Source organism: Ylistrum balloti, unplaced genomic scaffold, assembly GCF_031769215.1.
Source record: "Ylistrum balloti isolate Yb309-2 unplaced genomic scaffold, AGI_CSIRO_Ybal_v1 Utg371544, whole genome shotgun sequence".
Taxonomy (NCBI): domain Eukaryota; kingdom Metazoa; phylum Mollusca; class Bivalvia; order Pectinida; family Pectinidae; genus Ylistrum; species Ylistrum balloti.
Genome location: NW_026782795.1, coordinates 167,307 through 181,103, shown reverse-complemented (window position 1 = coordinate 181,103; position 13,797 = coordinate 167,307). Strand labels below are relative to the sequence as shown.

At 36.1% G+C, this 13,797-nt stretch overlaps 1 protein-coding gene across 1 annotated transcript; it reads left to right on the top strand.

Annotated features, from left to right (window-relative positions):
* The first annotated feature begins 11,391 nt into the window (after window positions 1-11,391).
* LOC132562896 (uncharacterized) lies at window positions 11,392-12,633 on the top strand. Its single transcript, XM_060227672.1, has one exon. The coding sequence runs from the start codon at window positions 11,392-11,394 to the stop codon at window positions 12,631-12,633; it is 1,242 nt and encodes a 413-aa protein (XP_060083655.1).
* The last annotated feature ends 1,164 nt before the right edge of the window (window positions 12,634-13,797 follow it).

Below are 13,797 nucleotides of genomic sequence, written 5' to 3'. Positions count from 1 at the left end.
GCATTGCATGTATAAAGATTTGGCAACAAATCTCACCATTAACCTTACCAACATGTAATTGTCGTGATCAGGCAACAGGATTGATCGGAGAGTGTAAATATTTTTGGAGGAAAAATTGATTTATTGGGGAAAAAGACATCTCAACGGTGTGATTGGGATTTTGATATTAATTAACAATCGTACTGAGGAGTAGTGGAATCGCTGCTATGTAATCTACATTTGTTTACCGTCTTCAAAATGGCGCATTGACTATGTCATGAATGCGGTATGTTTATGTAACTTCGGATAAATTCAAGGACATGTGATTTCCTTATGAAGGACTACTTGATTGTTTTCATTTTGAAGAAAATTGACATGGTTTCTTGACAACGTTTTATGCATTTTTTCAAAAACGTTTTGATTCATGGATACACATTGAAATGGATTGAGATTCGGCGACAGGGGGCTTGGTTGTTAGACTGACGTCATGAGTGAGGAGCTTGAGAAGGGAGAGTATTCCCCAAGGTTCGGACAAAGTTACATCAATGTGTATCTCCCTCGAGAGGAGGATTCAGGTGTCGTTAGTAAACACGTGCCGCCCCCGTCTCCCGTCTTCTCTATGGGCAATATTTACAAATTTAGCGATGACGTCATAAAAGATCGTCATCTTTTCCTTGGGAAGAACGCATTCTATCACCGCTACGTCAAAGGGGAACAAAGGCGACACGGAAGGGCAGCACAACCTACACCTGCGGGCAGGGTGAGCCCAGAGCCCTCGGAAGGGGAGAAAGACGACGACATTATGAATATCAATGTTGTTCGTTTGGCTTTAGACGCTTCGAGCCAGGAAGAGGCTGACCGCAAGGCAAAACATCGATTTAACGAGCGTTTGAGCGCGTACGTGACGACACAGAAGAAAATAAAGTCCGCACAGAATCAGACCAGCCTTGAAACCCCTTCGAGGACATCTGGGGCATCATCAGCTAACAATGATACAGAAAAGGAAAACACTTCATTCGAGACAATTTTACCACTTTCCAGTCCAAACTCGCCCCGTCGACCTAGGAGAGAAAACTCGTTCAGAACAGTGAGTTGTACAAACATTACTACTCCGAGACTGCCTACACTGGAGAGAGCTAAAACTTACACAATGGAGGGCTACCTTAAGGAAAGGACCATGTGGTTTCCAGAAACTGCCTCGTGGGGCTCCACTTCCGCCCCAGGTCAAAGTAGAATGCCTACAAGGCCGTCTTCGAAGCCTCATAATATATGGCGACAGTCGACAGAATTTCTTATCGGCAGGAAAACGCCAAGCATTAAAGACATTACAGGGGAGAGGATTTTGTATCCCCGCAGGACTTCAAATAATTCTCTTGCAAGAGCAAAGTCTTTGGCGTAAGGAAGCATCATTGTGATAATTCTGACAGACCCCTGTAATTTCGAATGTCTCACCCCTCAGTATTTCGTTGTAGTCCAGCATCATTGTGGTCGTTCAGACAGAATTATACATCGAATTCCTACATATCTTTTGATATGAGGAAGAGTCGTTGTGACAGTTCAGACAGATTTCTCTTTTCGCAAAGGTCTTCTAACGTCATTGCAATGCCTTTCGTATAAACGAGGTTTTTTTTTTTAAATCTAGCCCCACGAAGACCAGGACCATGAAAGTCAGACCCGTTCTGAATCCACAAATATAAAGTGACATGTAAAGAGCAGCTGGACTTGATATACATTAACTGCAAAACACGAACAGCCTCTTCATCAATCATAAATTGACAGTGAAGACATGGGGAGTGAGTGGTTGTGTGTGTTAAATTGCAAATGAACGTCTGTGAGCATGTTTCAGTGTTAGAGTGTACATGATTTTCATTAGACTGGTTTTGCTAATCGAACCTTGTGCGAAAGGTCAAAGTACGAAGGCAAGTGCTCTATTTGCAAAACAACTTACCACACGGATTGTAAGTAAATATGATATTGGTGTAGATTTTCAACTAGACCACGAAAGAATGATAAAGTGTAATACATGTATAAGGTAAATAAACATTGTTTCTATCGCGAATACTTGTCATTGTTTGATTACACATCAATACGGGTCTTATTTGATAAAATTTTACACTTTTATTTTATTGGTGTCAGATTGTTTATGTAAAGGTTGATATAAATGCTGGCCATGTTTTAAAATCTTATTCGACCCCTGTATGTATACACAATGTACTTATATGGACTAAATCGATTGATATGTAACCCTTTTATCGATTGATTTCTATTACATACTCAGTTTTACAGACGACGTGAAAATCCTGTGTTTGGAACCCCTCTTCTAAAGTAAAACGGATATCTCAAATAAAAATATCACGTTGCTGATGGAAAACAATACGTCACACATTTCATCTAATACTTCTTTTTTTTATTATTTTCTCCTTTATTGTTGGAAAATGATTTAAACCCGATATTTACCGAATTGTTTTGAGATGGAGCGATTTATCCACGATTTGTCGTCCTGCACGTACTGGTCCCTCAATGGGATGTAATTGGTGTTGGCATGAGTGAACAACTTCATACTGGCCTATAATTAGAATATTGATGGTAATGATGGTAATAGAAAAGGAAAGACATCCCACGAAGAGCCCTGTTTACAAGGCATTAATTGTTATGTTTTGTAAAACAGTAACAAGTTATAAGGAGACAATGATAACTATGGACCTATCTTTTAAAAAGGCAAAAGAGAAAGAGACATACCACGGGCTGTATTGTTTCTCGGCTTTTTCAGCAATAGACGATAAGATAAAGAAAAGTAACCGCGATTCTGCAGGTAACACAGTTCATACGATCACACAGTGGTATACAAACTGTGTATTGGTATTCTTTTCGCGAAACGGAACAAGTATGGATTCGTAAAATATAATAATAAAATGGTAAAATCTATGTTTTAAGCACAAATCGTAATCGTTTGTCAGAAACATTGAAAACATGTGAACCTGTAACATTGTAAGCGTGAGAACAAACTACAAAACCTCAAAGTCAATCAGATACTATTTTATATACAAGCACACAATTAAGTTATCAAATCGAATTTTCAATCAGTCGTTTTAGGTACTCATTAAATACACAACAGGACAATAGGATATATATGGCTCCAGATACAAACTGGTAGCAGAATTGTTATACACATTTAAGGTGCTACTAAAACAGAATTTCTTGTCACAATTCAGTCTGTAAATGTTTTCACTGACCAAATCAGAACCTTTGTTTTGAAAACGCTTTTATTTACTTTTATATTATGCAGTAATAACTGTTTTAGGTCAAAACGGTGCAGTACCAAGACAAGCTTATGTGTCGAATGTGGCGCGTGATATTTAAAGGTTTACTATCGAGCGTGTATTGTTAATGTGAACCATAACCATTGTCCCCAGACATACCGAGATTTTAAGATCAACACTTTATCATATATTACAGATCTACAGACGGTTCGTGTTAACACCGGCCCTCTTGTGTAAAGATCTACTATAGGATGAAAAATGTTTTATAGGATAGGATCGCAATTGTCTCCAAACATTGTACCAAATGTACTAAAACGTTTGGTGTTTTCACGTTTGTACAGAATTTATCTTTGTTCCTAAATCATGACACTGAAGAGTGATATCAAATGTTCACTCACTCCATGTGTAGTTATAAAAATGCATTATGTCATTAAAAAGTCGATAGTTTTTATTTCAAATAAAAAAATCTTAGTAACATTCATTTGATTAAGAAAATATGAAAAAGTTTTCCTACAGTTCAACATTTAATTTCTGAATAGATATCTTCAAATATGTTTCCTTTTTATTTTTGTGACAGTCAAATCGTAAATGAACAATCTCAGGTATTCTCCGCTATATCTCTTTCTGTAAATAGTTTCGAAATTCGTTAAAGAGATGTATATATCGCCATCTTGCAATAGTTGTAACATGTTATATATATAATTTACATACATATTTGAACCATATGCTGTGTAGTGCAAGGGACATAACTTTGTCATGAAAACCCTATGTTGAGAACTCTCCAGGAAGGTGATAGAAAAAGAGATAATAAAATATGGCAAAGAAGACATGTGCTTTTCGTGTTTCCTCCACAAAGCGAGTCACCAAGCAACCCCGCCCCAACCCCCGTAACAAACGATCCAAATAGTATTTTCTTGTTTGGTTTAGCCGATTCTCTTAAATGGACGTACTTTGCCATTAAGATGGAAGTTGTTGGGTTTCTTCAAAACTGTACGACATACACTTCGTTTTACAAGTGGTTTCCGGGCTGACCTTTGAACTACTTGTTTCGGTATACGTTAAGAACCGCGAATATTGCACCATGACAGGCGTTCAGACCTGCTACAGTCTGATGATCTCGTTGATATATCTTATCTATTCTTCTTCACCGAAAATTGTCATAAGCGTTAGGAATACTGCCAATTATCGGATTAGTAGCCATACGGAGAGTTTAACGAGGGTTTATAACATCAAAAGGTCAAGGTCAAAGGTCAATGATGTAAGGTTATGAACTGCTTGTTTTTAACGATAATGTCCTATTTATAGGACTTCCAACACTTCACAAATGTGCGCTTCCATATAAGACAGATTGTGACGCGTGTGTCATTTCAGATGTTTAACTTTCTTCCAATCGAAATTTCAGTTACACAAGAGTTCTTCTTGTTAAACACAGTTATGTGAATTCGGAGAGTATGAGTTCAATGGTCATCTGCTTTCAGTACTGAACATTATGGTCCCACCTTTGCCTTCCGATCTCTAAACTTCGGGTGACATCATTTGCTAGCTTATTTTAAAACAATTTTCGGAATCCCATGCTAACTTTCACAATACAGTATTATAAAGACATAAGACCATATCACTGTAATCAATAAAAGGTCCAGCGAATGAGTCGTAAAGTAGTACATACGGATGATAAATTTATTAGACTTTTGTAAAAACAAGATAATACTGACGGGTCAACGGGATCGGAATTCCAACTTAAAATTAGACACAACAACGGGATGAAATATGAAAAGTAAAACGGGAACAAGACTGGTTTCCAGAAGGGTAATAATCTTTTATTTACATCACGTTTCCAAAATAAGAACCAAGTCAGAACAAAATCACCAGGCATTCTACTTCATTCAAGCGGGTTCAGTTTTCTCCGTCACAGTTTGACAAGATGAGGGAAATACCCGAATGAGTGACGGAATGTTCTACAATAAATGATATTAACATACTCTAAGAACACATTTGTCATTCTCTGTAAATATCTACAGCTCTGTGTTTCCACACTCCCCGATAGAGATCACGATTGTATTTGAAGTGTAGTATACGTTCCGTTGTTATTTACGAGCTAACTGATCTCGGACTTCACCAGTGATCATATATCCTATTATGCTCGTTATTAATCTTTTATATACATACTTACCTAAACACCTATTAGAGTAAGATAAATGGATAATGATATAGATATGTCTTGAGTTTAAAGAAACGAGACCTGCTGTTCAAACTACTCGTTTATATGATTCGTTGTATTGGAAGACTGGTGCAATTGTGATCGAAAGAGCTAGACACAATGATAAAGTTGAATGGTTGAAAATAAGAAATCCAAGTTAAATTGGTCGATCTCCTAACTAAGTTTTGTTATTTAAAAGATCCCAGTAGTGTAATGCCTCTACCAAATTAATCTAGACTGGGGATATGTGGTTTTGACATATTTAAGATATGAAGATATTTCACATTTCTCATATCTTAACTTCATCCTTGACAAAATATGAGATCTCAAACCTATGGTATGTCACAGTTGAGTCGGTATTCATGGGCTTGTTCCCATTATCACGATTTTCGTGCAAGAAGACGTCGACTGACTGATAAACTCCTAACACAAGGGTTCAAAAGATAGAGGTTAATGAAAATTATGGGGAAGTTTTATAGTCGCCATAGTGAACTAATTGAAAAAAGATATTCTATTTCTTTGTGCGACATGAAGCTGGACGTGTTTGATGCTCGTTAGTTTGCCTGTCGATTCCGTTGTTGTATACTTTGATCTCATTTGAGAACGTGACATTACTCACTTAGATTGAGCAAAATTTACATGGCGGGTGTCGTCGATGAAGCAGAAGACGCTTACTTTTCAGGAACAACGGGTCTTATCATACTTGTCTTTTTTCAGGAGAATCCATGTAAATTTTTCTTTTGTTCATATTTTGCCCTAGTTTTATGGGATTTGAGTTTGAATTATGTTGTCATGTTGGCATTTTCTTGATAGTATACTCTCTTTGTTCGGGAAGATAGCAACTCGCAAACATAGGGTGATTTGCATGAAATCACTTTTATTTAGTATTTAGTTCACTAGTAATAATTTCAAGAACCCTCTCAAATGTATTGAATGATTCAACGTGAAATCAAGCAAACTGGCTAATATAAACTGATATAATAGAGAGTTATTTCCCTTATGACGTTTTGACCATTTTGCCAATGTTAAGCTGGAATTTTCTGTGTATATATTTTTTGATGTCGCATTGATTGACGGTTTGCTGGCTTAAATAATCAGTTAAGTGAACTGTTAAGGTTATTTTAATCTTTAAGGAGGTCTATTTAAATGATGCCCCGGCACGCTCGTTTTATTTCTGAAAGCAAATAATGGTCATTTACATAATGCAACAAAAGCACGTTGACGTCTAATATTTCAAAACTATTAAAGTACATTATAGCAGAATAACTATGACGTAATAATTTCTATGTCTACATTTTAGGCACTTAATAAGGGTTTGAAAAAAATACTGATTTTGATTTTTGTTTTGAAATTCAGACATTGGAATTATTTTTCGTACATTTACATGTAAATCTATAATTAGAAAATGACATAACAGTAAATGATATTTTTCTAACGTGCAGTTTGGTTTTTGTCCGGAAAGCTCTGTCATTTATACCTGATATAAATTCCATATCAACAGCTCAAGAAATTGATACAGTGATCGTGAAGACGGGCGCTGTACAATTTCTACCCTACGGGCCCCGAGGTTGTGATTTGTGTCACGATATTACTGGAATTTCTTGAGAAAAGTATTTTGAATAACTGAAGGCGGTTGTCATATTTACGAGGATTTAAAAAAAAAATCAATTGTACGTCATATTCTCTGTCCTATGTATTACATAAGTACATTTACTAGCTTTGGTTTCAGCGTGGTCAATAACTACATGTTCGGGATTTACTCGGGCAATAATGTTATACGTCATCGTCATTCAGGAAATCCTCTATTCATTATCTCGCATCAGTGAAATATCATAGTCACGGGACCATTTCATCATAAGAACGAGATTAGTCACCCAGCAATGAAGGAGTAGATATCGGCTATATCGGCCTTTTCCTGTTAACGTGACGTTGTCTCTATTAAAAAGACATGCAGTATCAAGATCAGCATTTTTGTATTAAATAGTATACAATCTAAGAATTTTGTGTAAATACTGATATAACCAATGTACGATGTTTAATATCCATCGTTTAATGCAATAAACGGCTAAATATGGATCAGATTGTGTGTTAAAGCTTTAATTGGTTTGCTTTTAAGTCTAACAAGCTTTCCATGGGGAAAGTTTTGTATAATTAACGATATCACTAAATAATATATATAGTTTGTACAATCTTATACATATGGTGATACAATTTGAACAAACTTACACATATGGTGATACAATTTGAACAAACTTACACATATGGTGATAATATTTGTACAAACTTACACATATGTTGATACAATTTGAACAAACTTACACATATGGTGATACAATTTGAACAAACTTACACATATGGTGATACAATTTGAACAAACTTACACATATGGTGATAATATTTGTACAAACTTACACATATGGTGATAATATTTGTACAAACGTACACATATGGTGATAATATTTGTACAAACTTACACTACATATATGGTAATAAAATGTGCACATGTAGCAGTTTTTTCATATTCAAAATGGTAACCGTGACATAAAGAGATATATCAATTTAAGAAATCAACAAGTTTTATTGCTTCATACACATGGTCCATAGGAAAAGGTGAGTTATCTTAACCATACAAGGTGTGTTATCTTAACCATACAAGGTGTGTTATCTTAATCATACATGGTGTGTTATCTTAATCATACATGGTGTGTTATCTTAATCATACATGGTGTGTTATCTTAACCTCACATGGTGTGTTATCTTAACCTTACATGGTGTGTTATCTTAATCATACATGGTGTGTTATCTTAATCATACATGGTGTGTTATCTTAATCATACATGGTGTGTTATCTTAACCTCACATGGTGTGTTATCTTAACCTTACATGGTGTGTTATCTTAACCTCACATGGTGTGTTATCTTAACCTCACATGGTGTGTTATCTTAATCATACATGGTGTGTTATCTTAATCATACATGGTGTGTTATCTTAACCTCACATGGTGTGTTACATGGTGTGTTATCTTAACCTCACATGGTGTGTTATCTTAATCATACATGGTGTGTTATCTTAACCTCACATGGTGTGTTATCTTAACCTCACATGGTGTGTTATCTTAACCTCACATGGTGTGTTATCTTAACCTCACATGGTGTGTTATCTTAACCTCACATGGTGTGTTATCTTAACCTCACATGGTGTGTTATCTTAACCTCACATGGTGTGTTATCTTAACCTCACATGGTGTGTTATCTTAATCATACATGTTGTGTTATCTTAACCTCACATGGTGTGTTATCTTAACCTCACATGGTGTGTTATCTTAACCTCACATGGTGTGTTATCTTAACCTCACATGGTGTGTTATCTTAATCATACATGGTGTGTTATCTTAACCTCACATGGTGTGTTATCTTAATCATACATGGTGTGTTATCTTAACCTCACATGGTGTGTTATCTTAACCATACATGGTGTGTTATCTTAACCTCACATGGTGTGTTATCTTAACCATACAAGGTGTGTTATCTTAACCATACAAGGTGTGTTATCTTAACCTTACATGGTGTGTTATCTTAACCATACATGGTGTGTTATCTTAACCTCACATGGTGTGTTATCTTAATCATACATGGTGTGTTATCTTAACCTCACATGGTGTGTTATCTTAACCTTACATGGTGTGTTATCTTAACCTCACATGGTGTGTTATCTTAATCATACATGGTGTGTTATCTTAACCTCACATGGTGTGTTATCTTAACCCCACATGGTGTGTTATCTTAACCTCACATGGTGTGTTATCTTAACCCCACATGGTGTGTTATCTTAATCATACATGGTGTGTTATCTTAATCATACATGGTGTGTTATCTTAACCTCACATGGTGTGTTATCTTAACCTCACATGGTGTGTTATCTTAACCTCACATGGTGTGTTATCTTAACCTCACATGGTGTGTTATCTTAACCTCACATGGTGTGTTATCTTAATCATACATGGTGTGTTATCTTAATCATACATGGTGTGTTATCTTAACCTCACATGGTGTGTTATCTTAACCTCACATGGTGTGTTATCTTAACCTCACATGGTGTGTTATCTTAACCTCACATGGTGTGTTATCTTAACCTCACATGGTGTGTTATCTTAACCTCACATGGTGTGTTATCTTAACCATACATGGTGTGTTATCTTAACCCCACATGGTGTGTTATCTTAACCTCACATGGTGTGTTATCTTAACCATACATGGTGTGTTATCTTAACCATACAAGGTGTGTTATTTTAACCATACAAGGTGTGTTATCTTAACCACACATGGTGTGTTATCTTAACCTCACATGGTGTGTTATCTTAACCACACATGTTGTGTTATCTTAACCATACATGGTGTGTTATCTTAACCCCACATGGTGTGTTATCTTAACCTCACATGGTGTGTTATCTTAACCATACAAGGTGTGTTATCTTAACCATACAAGGTGTGTTATCTTAACCTTACATGGTGTGTTATCTTAACCATACATGGTGTGTTATCTTAACCACAAATGGTGTGTTATCTTAACCTCACATGGTGTGTTATCTTAACCTCACATGGTGTGTTATCTTAACCTCACATGGTGTGTTATCTTAACCACACATGTTGTGTTATCTTAACCATACATGGTGTGTTATCTTAACCTCACATGGTGTGTTATCTTAACCATACATGGTGTGTTATCTTAACCATACATGGTGTGTTATCTTAACCACACATGTTGTGTTATCTTAACCATACATGGTGTGTTATCTTAACCTCACATGGTGTGTTATCTTAACCATACATGGTGTGTTATCTTAACCATACATGGTGTGTTATCTTAACCATACCGATTTGGGGTTATGGAAAACCCATTCTTAAGCCTCTTCAAATTCTCTGGCCTTGATTAACTAAAGAAAAAACATTTGTATATTAAGTCTTTAGCGGATAAAGCCGTACAGTAATCTGCTAATCCGTAAAACAACATAGAAAATATATTGATACCTGTTTGTATAACAGTGAGGAACGGGTAGAGACTTTTTGGCCACGTAGCACAAACTCAAATTACATATAGTGTATCGTTAAGTTTGTAAACTGTGAACAACCCAAGAACCATTGTGGCCCGTTTAAGTCAATAGCCGTCAGAAACTGCAGACTTGCTATAGACAGTCGTATTTTACAGAATACTATTGAAGATAACATAGCATTTCCAGTCGAGCCGTTACAAAGCTACAATCATTCAATTAGGTATCAATATTCATAAGTTTGTTCCGGGTCGATTGCAGAGCCGGTTCCAGTGAATAGAACGATAGCTATCAGAGTGAACAATACCCATACATAAAACCAGTATGTATTGTACTGTTCTGGAAATCCGTCTGTTAAGGTAAGGATGCACTATAACCATAACACTATGACGCAGTCATTTGAGTGTTTGTGTTCTATACGGATTGAACAGACAACTTTGATACCATAAAAAAGCGGTCATGCAAGGAGAACAGATAAACTGTTGTTGTTTGAAGAGAAAAAAGGACTAAAAAGATCCAGAAAATACTTCATTATTGATAAGTTTAAACCTACATATTTCAAACGGAGTGTTGACAGGCACAATAATCACACACACTCTTCCCAGACTCGAGATCGGGACCAAACCAGCCAACGGCCATGGCTTGGTTTAGGAAATGAAGACTTTTTGGAGGATTTTATCCAATGACTCAAAAGCCATGACACAAGTGACACTCTCATCTTCACACTACTGGAAGTGTGAAAGTACGTGTTCGGAGTTTATTTTCCGGCTATGTATTAAGGTTTTTAGCAACCGTGTTAGTTCATTTTAAAGATCATTTTTGACGTTCCATTCGAAGGTGAGGGTTTTTTCTTTAGGAGAATAACCAAACTTTCTTTTATTTTCAATATTTATTTGTGTGATTGTAAGATGGAAATCATGACGCCTCTGGACTCAGGAGGAGGTGATTTGTCTCAACAGTTTGATATTTCGCCAGATGGTTTTTCCTATATACAAGGCGAGGATACCAAAAACATTAAAATAAAACAATATCTATGTGTGAGAGATTCCTTACCAAAGACAGCTCTTTCTCATGTGATTCTAAACGAAAACATGAGCCAAGATCGGCAACTGGAGCGAACCATGAGTGATTTGACTCTCCGACAGCTTAAACAATCTAATGCAAACGATCTCACACAAAGAACTTTCGTTGCTATGCAAGACCGGAAGCAAAAGAAATGGAAACGAGATGACGAAACACGCCTATCAAATATGAATTTTCCAGTTTTTTCTGTTCCGGAAGAGAAACGTCCCAAGGATATGGATGTAGTATATCGACTTCCGGATTATCGGGTCAAAACCAGCAGAGGACCACGACTAAAATCTGCTTCAGCCGTTATCGGAAATGGAGCTACGTCAGGAACCGGAAACGGAAATAATATAACAACTTCTACGCCGAGACAGGTGAAAATGCCTTTCGGAATTAGCAAAGAAAAAACAGAAATCATAACACATAACGATAAAACATTTATGAACAAATTACCAGAAGTGGAAGTTATAGATCCAGATGCACTCAAACATTACGACACATATCGTGGCAAGACTATGTTAGAATCAGGTGGACCGTCTAGAGATATGCGTTTCAAACGTTTGGAAAACCTTCTCAATCCAGCATTTTTGAAACAAACGGACCAATATAACGAACAAAATGTGAAGTCTAAAAGCCGTCTTTCTAAATACTCTGGCTCTAGCTTGGAGGATAAGGAAAAGACTGATGACGAAAGACATCAAAATGACCAACTTTTTGCAGAAAATAGTTTTGTGGCGCCCTCTATCGCACCTTCTGTTGACGCATCCGTGGTACCGTCCTTGTCGGTAGATTTTGCTCAAACCGTGTGTCTTTCAGCTCCTCCATCAGTAGCACCAGTGCCACCAAGTAGAGGAAACGAACATGCTTGGATGATTACTAGATTGAATACAACATCCGATTTCAATGCCAAACCTGCTTCGTCGCGTAGTAGGCTTGCTCAAGATCAGAAAATGGAAAACGCAAAGAAGCGCGTGAAAAGGAGTGTGGAAATTTTGGAATCATTTCGAAATGGCGATGTTAACAAACTCGCAAAAAGTCTTGCGCGGGAAAAGAAACTTAGGGAACAGAAATCCCACCACTGAATTGTGCAATAAACGATAAAATGCTTCAAATAAGAAAAAAATGTGGTTTGAAAATTAAATTGTATCTGTATTGTATTTGTAATCCAACAAATTATATTCAGTGTGAACTTTCGTATTTAAAAGATATTGATGACCTTAATATGACCCCGTCTATTGCTGCTGTTGTTGTATCATCTTGGAGACTACAATCTCGTGAATCTACACCTTATTCTGGATGAACATGTCATAAATGTAAAAAAATCCTTCCTACTGGATTTACCCTCGGGTATTTCCGTTATTTCAGGTGATGCCCGAGTGTTATAATATCTATTTCCTATCTGTTTATGACGGATTATCATTACACAAATCAATCCTTTGAATGAATCGTACTTATCCAAGAATCTGTATGTATCTATTTGTGAAAAGGGTTTGTGTTACTTCTTCGTCAGAAAGAACAAATTTCTTATCATAAGATAACAATATATATACTGATTATGTAATATTAACGAAGTATTTTAATTAAAATGTATTTTAACGAAAGTTTTAAAAAAATCTGGTATTTGTGACATTTTCTTTCGTAATAGATTAAGGGATATTTATTAATCAAGCAATCCTTAACTTGAATGGCATTACCAAAAACTTGTGACTTTATAGTACCGGGTGTAATGTGTCATAATCTGGAGTACTAACCGTATACAGACCGTTGTCCTTTAACTAAAAAAACCGGTGTTTGGTGCCGCTAGTCTAGCTACAAAATTTTGGACACGAGCCTGCCTTGGACATTGTAATTCACTCAAACTTAAGCTTAATCAGCTTTACCAATTTGTTTTCTCGAATCTCATTCAATATATTTTACATCGTTTTCATTAAAGTTATTATTCATTATTACAATTCTTGAATTATTTGATTAATTTATCGAAAAATATTTTGAAATCTACGGAATAAAATGTATTATGCTAACAATGCTTTAAGCGTGTTTGGCTCCTGTTGGATAATATATGTATATATGTATTTATATGTATTACAACGGCGATAGTTGATTACTTTCCGGATTTCACACGTCCGGTTTTTCGATTAACCAGATTCCGGTTAATTAACATTCAATTGATACTCCTTTTTGTCAATCTGTAATTACAAATGGCTAAAATAATGTAGACATACTATTTTTGGAGATGGTTAACACAA

What these genes read in the sequence shown, in the direction of transcription:
- LOC132562896 (XM_060227672.1), top strand. Translation starts at nt 11,392, where the DNA reads ATGGAAATCATGACGCCTCTGGACTCAGGAGGAGGTGATTTGTCTCAA.